This window comes from Lagopus leucura, unplaced genomic scaffold (genome assembly GCF_019238085.1).
Source record: "Lagopus leucura isolate 7727_CA_CO unplaced genomic scaffold, USGS_WTPT01 188-2_obj-0_obj, whole genome shotgun sequence".
Classification (NCBI taxonomy): Eukaryota; Metazoa; Chordata; class Aves; order Galliformes; family Phasianidae; genus Lagopus; species Lagopus leucura.
In genome coordinates, this window is record NW_024968249.1 from 5,744 (window position 1) to 19,128 (window position 13,385).

The 13,385-nt window shown below is 62.1% G+C and overlaps 4 protein-coding genes across 12 annotated transcripts in view; 1 reads left to right on the forward strand and 3 right to left on the reverse strand.

Moving 5' to 3' along the window:
* Positions 1–1,315: 1,315 nt before the first annotated feature.
* Positions 1,316–4,202, reverse strand: CDK5RAP3 (CDK5 regulatory subunit associated protein 3). 2 transcript variants are annotated; one of them, XM_042894380.1, is made up of 14 exons: positions 4,160–4,202; positions 4,032–4,089; positions 3,814–3,945; positions 3,616–3,716; positions 3,500–3,548; positions 3,233–3,411; positions 2,950–3,086; positions 2,703–2,847; positions 2,487–2,609; positions 2,320–2,392; positions 2,144–2,232; positions 1,836–2,041; positions 1,569–1,740; positions 1,316–1,491 (listed from the first exon to the last, which is right to left on the reverse strand). In XM_042894380.1, the coding sequence occupies exons 1-14, from the start codon at positions 4,163–4,165 to the stop codon at positions 1,426–1,428; spliced, it is 1,536 nt and encodes a 511-aa protein (XP_042750314.1). In that variant the 5' UTR covers positions 4,166–4,202; the 3' UTR covers positions 1,316–1,425. The 2 variants fall into 2 exon arrangements, with proteins under 2 accessions (XP_042750314.1, XP_042750315.1); XM_042894381.1 differs by lacking the exons at positions 3,814–3,945; positions 4,032–4,089; positions 4,160–4,202 and having other exon boundaries at positions 2,703–2,842; positions 3,616–3,646.
* A 775-nt stretch (positions 4,203–4,977) lies between these two features.
* PRR15L (proline rich 15 like) lies at positions 4,978–6,729 on the forward strand. Its single transcript, XM_042894383.1, has 2 exons — positions 4,978–5,059; positions 5,646–6,729. The coding sequence occupies exon 2, from the start codon at positions 5,659–5,661 to the stop codon at positions 5,947–5,949; it is 291 nt and encodes a 96-aa protein (XP_042750317.1). The 5' UTR covers positions 4,978–5,059; positions 5,646–5,658; the 3' UTR covers positions 5,950–6,729.
* Positions 6,730–7,839: 1,110 nt separating this feature from the next.
* On the reverse strand, positions 7,840–10,045 carry PNPO (pyridoxamine 5'-phosphate oxidase). 2 transcript variants are annotated; one of them, XM_042894378.1, is made up of 7 exons: positions 9,956–10,045; positions 9,757–9,881; positions 9,584–9,683; positions 9,435–9,488; positions 8,755–8,883; positions 8,601–8,671; positions 7,840–8,523 (listed from the first exon to the last, which is right to left on the reverse strand). In XM_042894378.1, the coding sequence occupies exons 1-7, from the start codon at positions 9,998–10,000 to the stop codon at positions 8,358–8,360; spliced, it is 690 nt and encodes a 229-aa protein (XP_042750312.1). In that variant the 5' UTR covers positions 10,001–10,045; the 3' UTR covers positions 7,840–8,357. The 2 variants fall into 2 exon arrangements, with proteins under 2 accessions (XP_042750312.1, XP_042750313.1); XM_042894379.1 differs by lacking the exon at positions 8,755–8,883.
* An 831-nt stretch (positions 10,046–10,876) lies between these two features.
* The window catches only part of SP2 (Sp2 transcription factor), a 9,522-nt gene continuing 7,013 nt past the window's right edge, over positions 10,877–13,385 (reverse strand). For 6 of the 7 annotated variants that reach the window (XM_042894387.1, XM_042894384.1, XM_042894389.1 and 3 more), the window contains 3 exons: positions 12,661–12,835; positions 12,369–12,562; positions 10,877–11,543 (listed from right to left, as the gene is read on the reverse strand). In XM_042894387.1, the coding sequence (XP_042750321.1) occupies positions 11,443–11,543; positions 12,369–12,562; positions 12,661–12,835 (470 nt within the window). In that variant the 3' untranslated portion in view covers positions 10,877–11,442. Of the gene's footprint in view, positions 11,544–12,368; positions 12,563–12,660; positions 12,836–13,199; positions 13,288–13,385 lie in introns of those variants that run through there. The other variant, XM_042894390.1, reaches the window with a different exon arrangement.

Sequence of the window (13,385 nt, forward strand, 5' to 3'; positions counted from 1 at the left end):
GTGACATTTGTGACATGAGCATCGAGCCACCCTCTGTAGGTGTGTGACTGCGGGTCGTGACCCTCATCTCATCACAGCGCAAGGCTGGTGGGACACCGTGGGACCCCTGGAGGGTCCTAAAAGAGGCCGTGAGCCCGCTGAGGTGGGCGCTCGCAGCCCTGTGAACCCTGGGCCACCCAGCCGTGTGTGCCCACACCTACAGGGGCTGTGGGATCACGGGGTGGACGTGGTTCCATCGTCACCCCACAGAGCACCCCAATCACAGAGACCCCCCCCCAATATCTCCCTCTAGCCGCTCCGCGGAGGGGCTGTTTTGCATAGCCCCGCCCTTTCGCTGCACGCACACCTAATATGGCACACGGCCACGCCTCCTTCTCGTTTAGCCCCGCCCTTCATCTGAATGCGCCCTCCTCGCTCCGTTCGCAGTCCTGCAGCGCCCCCTGCCGGCGGCACGGCGCAGTGCGGGGCCTCTGAACCACGCCTCCCTCCGAGGAGGGGGGGGGAAACCAGGGGGGACAAAGCGGGGACAAAGCGACGGCGCTGCCGCCCGGGGTGTCACATCCGTCCCTGGTGCAGCTGTCGCCGAGTTGGGCATTGTTCTAAGGAGGAGAATTAGAGCCCCTTCAGCAGCTGCGCCACAAATAAGGGGGGGGTGGGCAACGTAGAGCAGATGGGCGGCCTGGGGAATTGGGAATTAAAGCCACCCCCCGGCACGGGACCCGGCTGGAGCCCAGAGCTCTGCATGTCACCTCCCCCCCCCCCCCCCCCCCCCGGCCCCCCCCCCAAAGGGGGGGGGGGGGGCAATAGACTGCGGGGGGGGGGAGTGGTCAGGGGGTGACGCCCATGGGTGTGGAAGACCGCCCCGAAGGTGCTGGGGGGAGTTCGGCCATCCCCTGTCCTGTGCAGCCCAATGGTGGCAGGGGCGAAGCTCTGCCTTCCCCCTCCCATCTGCCGGAGGGGGGGGGGGAGTGTTGGGGGCAGAGGGTCGTGGTGGTGATTAATGGGGACCATCGCTCACTGTCCATAGGGGTGCGTGGCCCCCCCGCCCCACCCTGCCATAACGAGCGGGAGGAATAATGAGCGATGTCACTCCACTTTTCATCGTGATGGAAAGTCATTACCGGAGTCACCGCTGGCGACAACGAGCCATGAATCAACCGCTCTGCTATGAAATTAAAATCGAATTGCCCACCCTCGCCCCCACCTCCCAGCTCTGGGGAGGGCTGCACAGCTCGGGGGGGGGGGGGGTTCATCTCTGGGCTGGGGGTTCCTCTCCTTCCAGCGCTGAGCCCCTGTGTGGACGGAGCACAAGAGATGCATGGGGAACAGCTGCAGCTTTATTCAGCAGTGCCAAACCCCAGGCTGAAGCCACGCTACCATGGTGGGGGGTTTAAGGGGCAGCAGGACCTCACTGGAGGTTCCAGCTCACAGTGAGACCCCCATCAGATGCACCGGGCGCCCGCCATAGCGCTTGGAGATGTCAGCTTCGATCTGCAAGAGAAAGCCCAAGGTCAGGGGAGGGCGTGCAGCAGGGGAGAGGCCGGGGGCAGCCCTGCTTGGACCCTCACCAGCTGCTGCAGCTCCCGGGTTCGCTCCTGCAGGCGATCCAGCTTGGGCTCCAGCACACCCTGCTCTGTCAGAGCCTCGTGCCGCTTCCGGCTCAGTGCCTCCCGCTTGGCCAGCAGCAGCTCTGCTTGGTTCAGTTTCTGCTGCAGCATCTCGCTCACACGGTCCACGTACCTGTACAGGGAGAGCAGCTCCTGCTTCACCTCCAGGATCCTCCCAGTCTGCCCTCCCCAGCCCTCCAGTTCCCCAAATTTTCCCAGTGAGGCGACCTGGGGGAGGCGAGGATGATGAAGAGATGCTGCATGCGGCGGGTGCTCAGCTGATCCAGCAGCGCCCTGGTGCTGGCCAGCAGTGTGCCCACACGGGTGCTGGTTTGGCCCTGCAGGACAGCAGGGGCCAGCTGGAACTGGCTGGCAGCCAGGACATCGGCCTCCTCCTCCATCTCCACCAGGCGCTGAGCCAGGAACAGCTCCAGCTGTGGGGAAAAGGACGCTGTGGGGAGGGGGGGGGGGGGGAAAAAGGGGGCAGCCAGAAACCCAACCTGTGCTTGAGCCGCCCCAGCGCTGCTGCTGCTCACCTCCATGAGCTCATCAATGAATTGGTTCCGTGTCACAGCATTCTCCAGCAGCGTCAGGGCATCGGAGCCACGGGCAACTGCCTCAAGTTCTGGGGGACGAAAGGGGTCAGCAGGGAAGGGAACTCTGTGGTTTCCACACACCGGAACCCACCCGTCCCCTTTGTGACCATACTCACCCTCAGAGCCATCCTCCAACACCGTAATCTGTGCCTCATTGCTTTCAGCATCGCCCCAGTCAATGCCGCTGTCCTGCAATGAAAGAGAGAATGGCTGGTGACTGCAGGGCACCTGCAACAGCCCCAGGCATGGGGCCAGGCCCCAGGAGCAAGCAGCCAGCACTCACCTGTGGGCTTGGCTCTACCACGATGCCCCAGTCGATCTCATTATCCTGGGCTTCCCCACCTGCAGCAATGTTGTCAGCGTCACCCCCACCGATCGGCTCCAGCGTGAAGTCTCCCCAGTCAATCTGCAGCAAAAAGGGCAATGGGACTCTGAAACCCAAAGGACACAGGCTCCCTTCCAGCTGCAGCAAACAGCCCCAGGCACTGCAGCACCATACCGTGTCCTCCTTTGGCTGCTCCGGCACCACCTGCACCTCTGGCTTCTCCACCCTCGCTGGCTCAAACCCCGTCCTCCACTCATACACGGTTGTGTTGCCTTTGCTCCCCACGTACCGCAGCATGGGCACCACGGGCCCTTCTGAGCTGCCATAGGGACATCAGCAGCAGATGGAGAGGCCGCGATTCCCCCTCCCTACCGGGGTGCTGCTAAGAGACCCCCAGGGACAGCAGTGCCCCCACACCCACCTCTGGCAAACAAACTCCACGCAGGCCTGGTACAGCTCGATGGCCACAGAAAGCGCACCAACTCCTGCTCCAACCTCAGAGAGCAGCGAGGGCAGGTCCTGCACCAAGGCCAGCAGCTCCTGGCGCACATTGCTCCCCTGTGGATGGAGCAGGGACACATTGGGGCAGGGAGGCACACAGCCGAATTTCTTCTGGACTGCTTACAGAGCTGGTCAGGGGGCCGTGGGGTGACTCTCCCCATACAAAAGGACACGGGGTCCCATAACAGCACCAGGGGACTCACAGTGATGCCGTACTGCTTGCAGGAGGCATAGAAGCGCTCCCGCAGCTCAGCAGCTGCCAGCTGGCACTCCTCCTCACGGCGGGCCAGGTCCTGCTGGGCCTGCTGGCAGCGGGTGATCTGCTTGCGCAGTGCAGGGACCTCATAAGTGACATTACGCACCAGGAGGGCAGCGAGCTCAGCTGTGGGGTGGGAGAACCATGAGGAGCTGCGATGGTCCCCTATGGCGCGCTGCGTCCTACCCCCTCCCTGGGCACCTCGCAGCCGTACCCAGGTAGGTGTTGTCCTTCTCATAAAGGGCCACAATCTCCTGCCAGTCCTGGGAAGGGGGAAGCAGAGGGTGAGGAGGGCACAGGAGCGGGGCACCCGTCCCCATCCCTGCTCACCTTCATGCGCTGGGATGAGTATCGCCCAAAGAGGTTCTTGGAGGAGGCCTCGGTGCCCCTGAGGATGTCCACGATGCGGAGGCAGTGCGAGTAGTGAATGGCTGTGCAGAGAGGAGAGAGGGGGGACAACGCTGTCACGGGGCTGATGCCCGGGGAGGGGGGGGAAGCAGGGTGAAGGGTCGTTCAGGTTTCTTTCACCGGCGCCCGCCAGCAGCTGTGTGATCTCCTCGTGCTCGGGCATGTCCTGCAGTGCAGCCTCGATCTTCTGTCGCACGGCGCTCACCTGGGCCTGCCAGCGCAGGCCGCAGTGCCGCCGGTCCACCAACCAGTCTGTGGGGGGGAGGGGGGGCGGTGAGCGGCCCGAGCTGCGGAGCACGGGGAGCTGAGGAGGCCGCACTGCCCGCAGCCCGCCGTACCCAGCAGCTTGCCGGTCTGGATGTCGATGGGCACATCCTGGTAGTCCCGCGGAGAGGCCTGCGGGAGGGAACAGACCTGACCTCTGACTCCTGACCTCTGACCCCTGAACTCCGGTCCCGCTGCCCACCTGCATCCCGCCTGCTGCGCGCCGCTCGCTGCCGCCGCTTCCGCTTTCCCCCGCCTGGCCCCGCCCCTCCACCTCAGCCAATCCTCGCCGCGCACTATACGGGGCAGCCAATCCAGAAACTCAATGCTCCGTGAGTCCCGCCCCGCTTCCAATCCGGAGGACGCGGCTGATGGACAGTGCCACGCGCCGCTCCTCCGATTGGCGGAGAGGTGGCGGCGCTCTACCAATGGGAGCAGGGAGCTGTCGGGAGGGCGGGGCGCAGCCGATGGCCGAGGGAGGAGAGGCGAGCGCATGCGCGGTGCGATGCGGGGCTGCGCCGTGTCCTGCGGTGTCCCCACGAGAGGTGACCGCGATGGCCGCGTCCCCACAAGCTGTGTCCCCATGAGCCACTCCTCCACGGGCCGCGTCCCCGTAGTGTCCCTACGAGCCACGTGTGTCCCCACGGGCCACGTTCTCATGAGTGGTGACCCTGCAATGTCCCTATGAGCCACGTCCGTGCGATGTCCCCATCAGCTGCATCCTCATATCCCACAGCCCCATGAGTGCCGGCCCTGTCGTGTCCCCATAGCCCGCGCCCCCACACCATAGAGATGACAGCATGGCACCCTGCTCTGTGCTGGGCACTGAGAGGGTTCCATGCTTCCTTCCAATCCCCGGTTGCACTCCCAAATCCAATGTGACAACAGGGACGGGGTGGGGGGGGGTCCTTCCCAGTGCCACCCCATGGCTCAGCCACCACTTCCCCGTCATGAATATTCAGCACAGCGTTGGCCCGGCCCCGCTGTTTGCTCAAGCAGGAGTGGTTTGCTCTCGGGTTCACCTTGACTCAGAGCAGCGGGGCAGCAGCAGGTGTGGGGCCCCACGTTGTCCCCAGGCCGCTGAGCGGGGCAGGAAGCTCAGGTAGGGCATCACGGTGCTGTCGGTGGGAGCGGGATGGCTGAGGCCCCAAGGTGGCCATATCCAGGTGACAGCAAATTGTCCTGGGAGCTTCTCATGGCCACGTCTCCATTGCCAGGGTCTGTGAGATGTGGTGGCCTTTCCCCCCTGGCCTGGTACTCCAAAAGCAGCAGTGGAGGCACAATGCTGTGTCGGGTGCCAGAGCTGGGATGTGGGATGGGGTCTGATCTGTAGGATCTGGAAATGTTCAAGGCCAGGTTGAATGGAGCAGCCCGGTCTGGTATTAAATGCGGAGGTTGGTGGCCCTGCATGTGGCAGGGGGGGTTGGAAATTCACGATCTTTGAGGTCCCTTCCAACCCTGGCCATTCTGTGATTCTGTAGGGTCAGTGGAGGCACTGTGTGGGCACAGGGCTGCTGTCCCCGCACCAGGTTGGGGCCTGGAGGGCTGGGAATCCCCTTCCTGCTGTGCTCACCTCAGCCACAGCAAAGAGGGAAACCATGCGGCTGGGTGAGCTGTGCCGTCACGCTGCCCCCTGCCACTTCCCCATTCCCCTTCCTGGCCCCGTAACGCTGCCACCTCCCACCCAGGTGCCCCGCAGTCATGGCTGAGAGCCACAGCTGGTGGAAGCTGACCTTCCTGAGGAAGCGTAAATCCATGCCCAAGGTGCTGTATGACAGCCCCGACATCCACGCCGGCGATGGCCCCGAGGGTTCAGCTGAGGAAGGGACGCCCGACTTCGCCGCCCGCCTGGAGAAGATCGTGGATAAAAACACCAAAGGGAAACACGTCAAGGTGTCCAACTCCGGCCGCTTCAAGGAGAAGAAGAAAGTCAGGCCCACGCTGGCTGAGAACCCCGGGCTCTGTGCAGACAGCGAGCGAGAGGAGAAATGAGGCTGGGAGGGGGCAGTTCGGGTCCATCCTGCCCCCCCATGGACCCCCATTGCTGCCCCATTGGGATCCCTTGACAGAGCTGGGGGGCTCAGCGCTGCACCCCCCCCAATGGCACTTTGTTAGGAAAACGGACTCAGATAGGACTTTATTTAAGGAAAAAAAAGCAAGAATCCTATTTAAATGCAGCCCCGGTGGGCGCTGGCTGCTGGCTCACTGGGTGACAAAGGGGGGATGGATGGGGCAGGGAGCGCTGCAGGGCACAGCCCCAACGCCGTGCAGCCCCTCGCTGTGCTGTGGGGCACCCATGAGCAGCACTGGGCTGAGTCCTGCTGGCACAGGGCAGCCCAGGACAAAGCACTGGGGGCTCAGTTTGGCTGCAGGACCACTGGAGCCCCTTGGCTGCGTGCTGCCCTGAGCAAACACAGAGGTGACACCAGGACGAAGCCCTGCTCATCCCCAAAGCCAGAGGAGCTGCGCGGCCCTCTGTGCTGATCTTTGCACTGCTGGATGCAGCCAAGCCTGGCCAAAGGATGGGCAGCTGCTGAGGAAACCATTGGGAGCTGGGAGGGCTCCAGGTTTCCCAGCAGGAGCTGCGTTGCTGCCCAGGACCGGGAATTGCTCTTTGCTCCCAGAAGGGGAGAGCTGCTCACAGACCGTGGCGAGGGAGCCGAGCTCACAGCCTCTTCTCTTTTTGCTGTTCTTATTTTTTTATTGTGGAAGCTGAGCCTTTCGTGAGGTCTTCCAACTGTTCTTTGCGAATAAAGCAGGTCTGGGAACAAAGGGAGCGTGGTGGCTGTGTGTGTGGCAATCCCAGGGAGCTGCAGGGTCTGGGGAAGCTCCAGGGCTCCGTTCTGAGCTCTCGGTGCAGCTCTGGCTGTGCTGTGAGTGGGGCCCACGGCACGCAGGGAACCCCCAGCCCCACTGCAGCACAACAGGAGCACCCACAGCCTGGCACCACGCCGTGCTGGAGCTGCCCCTTGGTGCCAGGATGGCTGCCCTGCCCACAGAGCGTACCTGAACTCACCAGGAAAAGCAACGGCTCTGTAACAACTGTAAAAGCTGAACTGTGCCAAAGCGCCGGGACCCAAACCCCGTTTCTGTGGCACAAAGCCTTTGCCAATGCTTCTCAGCAGCCCCCGCCCTGGCTGTTTGCACACTGAAGACGTGGGTTCACAAGGTGCTCTTTGTCCCATGCTGGCAGTGCTGCAAGGTTCCTGCCCAGAAGTGAAAGGAGGAAGGGGGGCAGCGGGGTGACGCCCATCACAGCAGCGTCTGGGCTCCAGCACCATGGGGACGCCTAGAGTGGGGGGTAGAAGCAGCTGTGCTTGTCACCCAGCATCACCCCAGAGCAGAACCGGCACCAGCAGAGCCCCCAGCCCCACACTGGGACATGCAATGACCACCCCACCCTACACTGCTGAGCACCACGGCGGCACTCAGCCAGGGATGAGCGCAGGGAAGGACCAAGGTGACTGCATGACTCAGTGCGACGGGGGCAGAGGGGCAGACGGAGCTGCTGGGGCAGGGAAGCACCCTGGAGAGCTGTGACGCAGCCGCCTGGCTCGGCCCAGCAGCTCCTTGCCGCCACCTCCCATCGCAGGCTGCGCTCAGTCCCAGGGGGTTCCCAGCTCCTGCAGCACAGCACGAGGATGTGGGTGGACCTGAGCCACGTGAGGACCCTCCTGACCCCCTGCTGCCCCGAGAGCCAGAGGCTGAGTGCACAAGTGCACGGAGCTGGGAAAGGGGGAAGGTTATCAGCGCCTGGTTTCACTGGGAAACGGCCCAAGAGCAGAAGAAGCAGAGGCTGAGCCGGCAGCACCATCTGCTGGGAAGAGCAGCCAAGCCCAGCTCTGCTGGGTAAACATTAACCCAAACACTGCACTGCTCCGCTCTGATCGAACTTTATTGTTTCCACGTACAGGCAGGGAGCGGCGCTGGTACAGATGGGGTGAGGATTGGGGTCCTACAGCCCCACGGAGATGGGACACACAGCCAGCCAGGAACACTCACAGCAACATCAGAGCCACAATTAAAGAAGTTATTGCACCGACTGAGCAAAAAGGCATGATTCTAGCTAAAACACAAGGCATGATTGGTCCCAGCAGCAGGGCAGGATGAGGGCAGGGGATTCACCAGTGCCCTTCCACAATCATTCACGTGATTAATTAACACCACCAGTCCCAAGGGCAATTGCTACTCACACGCTGGCAGTGGGAAGCAGGGGTCTGTGGGACCAACCCGCCTCTGCCTGCTGTGAGCACAAAGGGATCTGGGTTCTCTGGGGCTGAACTGAGCCCCCCCAGCACCACCAGGGAAGGGCAGAGCGAGGCCGCAGCTCCTCAGGACACAGCAGGGGGGACACGTGGGGGGGATTTGGCACAGGCGAGAGCATCCAGGAACGTGCAGCTTCATGGGGAAAGGCGCTCGAACACCCAGCCATCCTCACCCCGATGGGTCATTTGTCCCAGGGGGGCTGCGCTGTCCTGCAGGCGCCGAAAGACGATGCGGTCGTGCAGGCGGTTGGTTTGGCCCTGCCAGAACTCCATCACCTCCGGCTGCAGGATGTAGCCTCCCCTGGGGGAGAGAAATGCAGGTGGTGAGGGGCACTGCGGGGTGTGATGGAACCACGGTTCCCTACCGGCGTGGCTCACCAGTAAGCTGGCTTTGGCACTGCTGTGTCCCGGTATTGCTCCTCCAGCTCTGCGTTCTTCTTCCTCAAATACTGCAGGGAAAGGGAAGGTGTTGAAATCAGAGCAGGATCGTGGCGGCTGGGGGGAGCCCTGCTGGTCCCACCTCCCTGCTCACCTCTCTGTCTGGGATGACGGTGCTCTGTTGGCTGACCACTGCCCCAATCTGGCTGCCCTTAGGGCGGGAGTGGAAGTACTGCTCCGATTCCTCCTCCGACAGCCGCTTCACTGAGCCCTCAATCCGTACCTGGGCAAGGCAGGGACAGGCGAGCACTGGTTGCCTGGGGGCCCAACAGCCCCCAAAGCCCTTGACCTCCTCATCCCATACCTGGTCTGGGCTCTGTGTTGTTAAGACTCATGGAGTTGAGTTAGAAAGGACCTTTAAAGGTCATTTAATCCAATGCTGCAATGAACAGGGACACCTACAGCTCAGGCTCAGAGCCTCACCCAGTCTGACCTTGAAGCTCCCCAAGGATGGAGCATCCTCTCCAGGCAGCCTGTACCTCACCACCCTCGCTGCAAAAAACCTTCTCCTTATATTCAGTGTAAATCTCCACTTTCAGTTTGAAACTGTTTCCCCCCGTCCTATCCCAGCGCACCCTGCTTCAGCATCTGTTCCCTCCTTCCTTACAGCTCCCTTTGCACAGGCCCTGCCCCTCGCAGCAGGAAGGAACAACAAGCAGCCAAATCCCACCTGGAGAGCCCGAACCTGAAAGCACGAATCCCAAAATCCCACAGAGCCCCGAAGAGGGGTGGGAGAAGGGGGAGACGCGACCTCGCCCCACACCACGCACACACCTGCCGGTGGAGCGGCTCCCAATAGAAGACAACAGAAGCGAAGGGGTTGGCATCCTGAAACGTGGAAAGGGAGAACAGGAGAGAGCCGTCAGCGGCCACGCAGCTCCGGAACAGCTCCGCGGGATCCCCGCCCGCAGCCCGGCGCTCACCAGCTCCCTCCCCTTGCGGCTCTCGTAGTTGGTGAAGAAGCGGAACCCGTCGCGCCCGAAGCCCTTCAGCAGCACCATACGGGCCGAGGGCCTCCCGTCCCTGCGACAGCGGGCAGGGGGCGGTCAAGGCCTGGCGGCACGGCCCCCCACACGCCCCCAGCCCCGGCACTCACCTGCCGCACGTGGCCAGGCACATGGCGTTGGCCTCGCCCACAGCCGGGCACCGCGCCGCCTCCGTGAACCAAGCCGCGAACTGCTCGATAGGGTGCCGGGAGGCCAGGTGCCGCTCCTCGAAGGCCTGCGGGCACCGGGGCGATGTGAGGGTCGGGGGATCCCCGTGCCGAGGCCCCGCCGCCCCCGGCCGCCCCGCACCTCCTCGTCCCCGCGGTAGCCCATCCTCAGCGGCCCCAGGTCCATGGCGACGGCAGCGGAGCGGCACCGAGCGGCGCACCGCCGAACCCCGCGCTCCGCTATATCCCCGCCCCCCACAGATCAGCCAATAGAGAGCCGCGCTGCGGGGCGGCACCGCCCATCAGAGAGCCAATAGGAAGCGGCGTTGCGGCCGACCCCGCCCACCGGCCTCACCGCCCTTTCACAGGTGTTGAGCCAATAGGAAGGCGCGCCGCGAGGGCACCGCCCACCGGCCTCACGCCCATCTGGGAGCCAATAGGAAGCCGCGCTGAGGGAGGCACCGCCTACCGGCCACACCCCTGCTCGGGGGCAGGCAGCGCACAGCGCCCCCATGCGGTGGGAGGACGGGGGCACCGGGAGCGGGGCTGGGGGCAGCGGGGGGGGATGGAGGCGGGGAAAGGAGCTGGGCGGAGCGGGGTTTGCCTCTGGCGACCAAATTTATTGAGCAAGAAAAGCTCCCGGCTGCCTCCACACCGGCCAACCGGTTACAGGTAATTAGAACAGATCTGTCACAATGCAGAAAACAACCGTGGGCAGTTACAACTAAAAAATAAAGTGGATCTGTTTTAATTTAAAAGCTCAAAAATAACAAGCCATATGTTTTGTTTTGTTTTCTTTTCTTTTAAACGCAGTAAACACAAAAGCAATATAATCTATGATACAATGTACACTATACACAGTCCGGGTTGGGGGGGAAGCACATAAAGGAGATTAAAGTCCCAAGATTGAAAGGGAAAACGCCACGTCACTTGGAAACAGAAAGGAGTGAGAAAGAAATCAGAGTGAAAGGAACCTTCATTGCTGGAAAAGAAAGCAGGAGAGGGGGGGGAAGGAGAGAAGTGTGGAAAAAGGGGGGGAAAAGGGGGAAAAGGGGGAGAAAAGGGGGAAAAAGAAAAGGGAGAGGGGGAGGGCAGGTCTGAGGAGGGAGCAATTAAATAAAGATGGGGAAAAAAAGCACTCACCATACACAGTGTTGGTAATCGGGAACAGGGAACGTAAGGCAACGATCTCCATAGAAAAAAAGGGACCTTCCAAAGGGGTTTATATAGATATTTATAACTATTTATAGATTTTAAATATAAAGTAGGAATGTGCTGTGGAGGCGTTCTCGGCCCTCCCGCATCGGAGGGTGCAGCCCCTGGTGTGCCGAGCCCTGCGCGCCCCGCTGTGCCGGGGCCATGCCGGGTGCTTTGCCCCACGGCTCCACGAGGGGGATCGGCCCCTCTGCGAGGGCTGCTTCTGCGTGAAGCCCACACGGTGGCAGAGGACGTCCCCTGAGAGCTGTGCTGGAGGGGACGCGGCTGCCCTCAAAGGGCGGCCGGGGAGACTGGAGTGCTGTGAGGGCGGTGGGGTGACAGGTCGGCGCTTGACGGATCCTCACCGTGGCCCCTCAAAGGATTGGGGGAGGGGGGGGGGTGTTTTGTTTGTTCAAGACGTGGCTCCCAGCCCTACAAGTTCTTGGTGATCAGGTGGGTTTTATAGTGCTTCGTCAGGTGGTCGCTCCGCATGAAGCGCTTCTGGCACTGCGCGCACTCGAATCGCTTGTCGCCTGCGGGGAGAGCAGAGGCCGTCAGGGCTGGGGGACCTCGGGGATGTTGTCACCACCCACAGCCCTGCTGTGTCCCCACAGCTACCAGTCACAGCCACAGGGACCTCCCATGGAGGTGGTGATGCCCGTGGCAGGTCTCATTTGCAGCCCCATGGTGACCTTGACAGCCCAAAGGCAGCGAAATGCCCCTCAGTGTTCACAGAATCATAGAGTGGCTTGGGTTGGAAGGGACCTCAAGGACTATGAATCTCCAATCTCCCTGCCACACGCAGGGCCACCAACCTCCCCATTTAATGCCAGACCAGGTTGCCCAGGGCCCCATCCAACCTGGCCTTGAACACCTCCAGGGATGGACGGGGCATCACAGCCTCTCTGGGCAGCTGTTCCAGCACCTCACCGCTCTCACAGCACAGAACTTCCCCCTGACACCCAACCTCCATCTGCCCTCCCTCAACTTCAAGCCATTTCCCCTCGTCCTGCTGTTATCTCCCCTTGCCAAGAGTTGACTCCCCTCCCGTTTATAGGCTCCCTTTAGGTACTGAAAGGCTGCAATGGGGCTGCCCTGCAGCCTTCTCTTCTCCAGGCTGAACAAGCCCAGTTCTCTCAGCCCGTCTCTGCAGGGGAGGCTCTCCACCCCCCCGATCATCTTTGCAGCTCTCCTCCAGACCCTCTCCAACAGCTCTCCTTCCAATCCCTTCCCAGTATCTCTACCACATCCTAAAGACAATCCGAGGCAGCCTGAGATCACCCCAGCCCTCACAGAGCGTGGGCTACGATTCAGAGGGTCTCCCTGGGAGCGAGAGGGGTGCATGCAGGGCCACAGACCTGTGTGTGTGCGCGCGTGCCGCTGCAGCTCGTCGCTGCGTGTGAAGCGCTTCCCACAGAACACCCAGTTGCAGACAAAAGGACGTTCGCCCGTGTGCAGGCGCACGTGAGCACGCAGCAGTGAGGTCTTGCGGAAGGTCCGCCCGCATTCGGGGATGTGGCAGATGTGCTTCTTCTTCCCTTGGTCCCCAGGCCTGGTGAGGAACGCAGCGGGTCAGGCGTCAGCCCTGCAATGGGCGCAGACCCCCCCCCTGCTATGAGCTGAGCCCCCTCCCCTCTGTGCACCGCTCACCTCTTCTCCCCATCCTTGCAGTTGGGGCAGGTGCAGGCCATCCGCCGTCGTTTTTCTCCCGGCTGCATCTCCCCGGCCAGTGCTTGCTCCATCTGGAGCTGGATCTGGGTCGGGCTCAGGCCGCTGATGGTCAGATTGTTGCCAGAGACATTCTGCACAGTCAGCTGCTGTTGGCCTGGGGAGGGAAATGGGGAGTCAGGTTCTGCCCTGCGAGCCCCCGTGCCTGAGGGGCTGCCAGTGTCTCCATGCTGCGTGCACTGAAGCCCTGTGGAAGCGGCTGGCCGGGGGAAAGACCACACGTGTGGAATGGGAGGGACCCCAGCTGGGCACCCCAGCCCCACATGCAGCATTGCCACAGCCCCGCTGCTACATGCTGGCCCCAAGTGGGGCTGGTAAGTCCCTTTTTTTTTCTGAATATACTGTGCGGTTTTTCAAAGTTTTTGGTTTGACCCTTCGGGGTGGGGAAATGACCAAAGAGGAAACAAAAAAGAAACTTTGAAAAAACGTGCAATATATTGACCAAAAAAAATGGGACTTACCCCGGACCCTAAGGGCCGCTCCACGCTCGGGCACTCACGGAGGTGGCAGCCTGGGCCCTGCACAGCACCCGGGCAGCCGTGATGGGGGCTGGAAAGAAGAAGATGGGGTCAGCGTCAGCAAGCTCTGGGGGCAGCAGGCAAGGAGAAGGAGAAGGAGAAGGAGAAGGAGAAGGAGAAGGAGAAGGA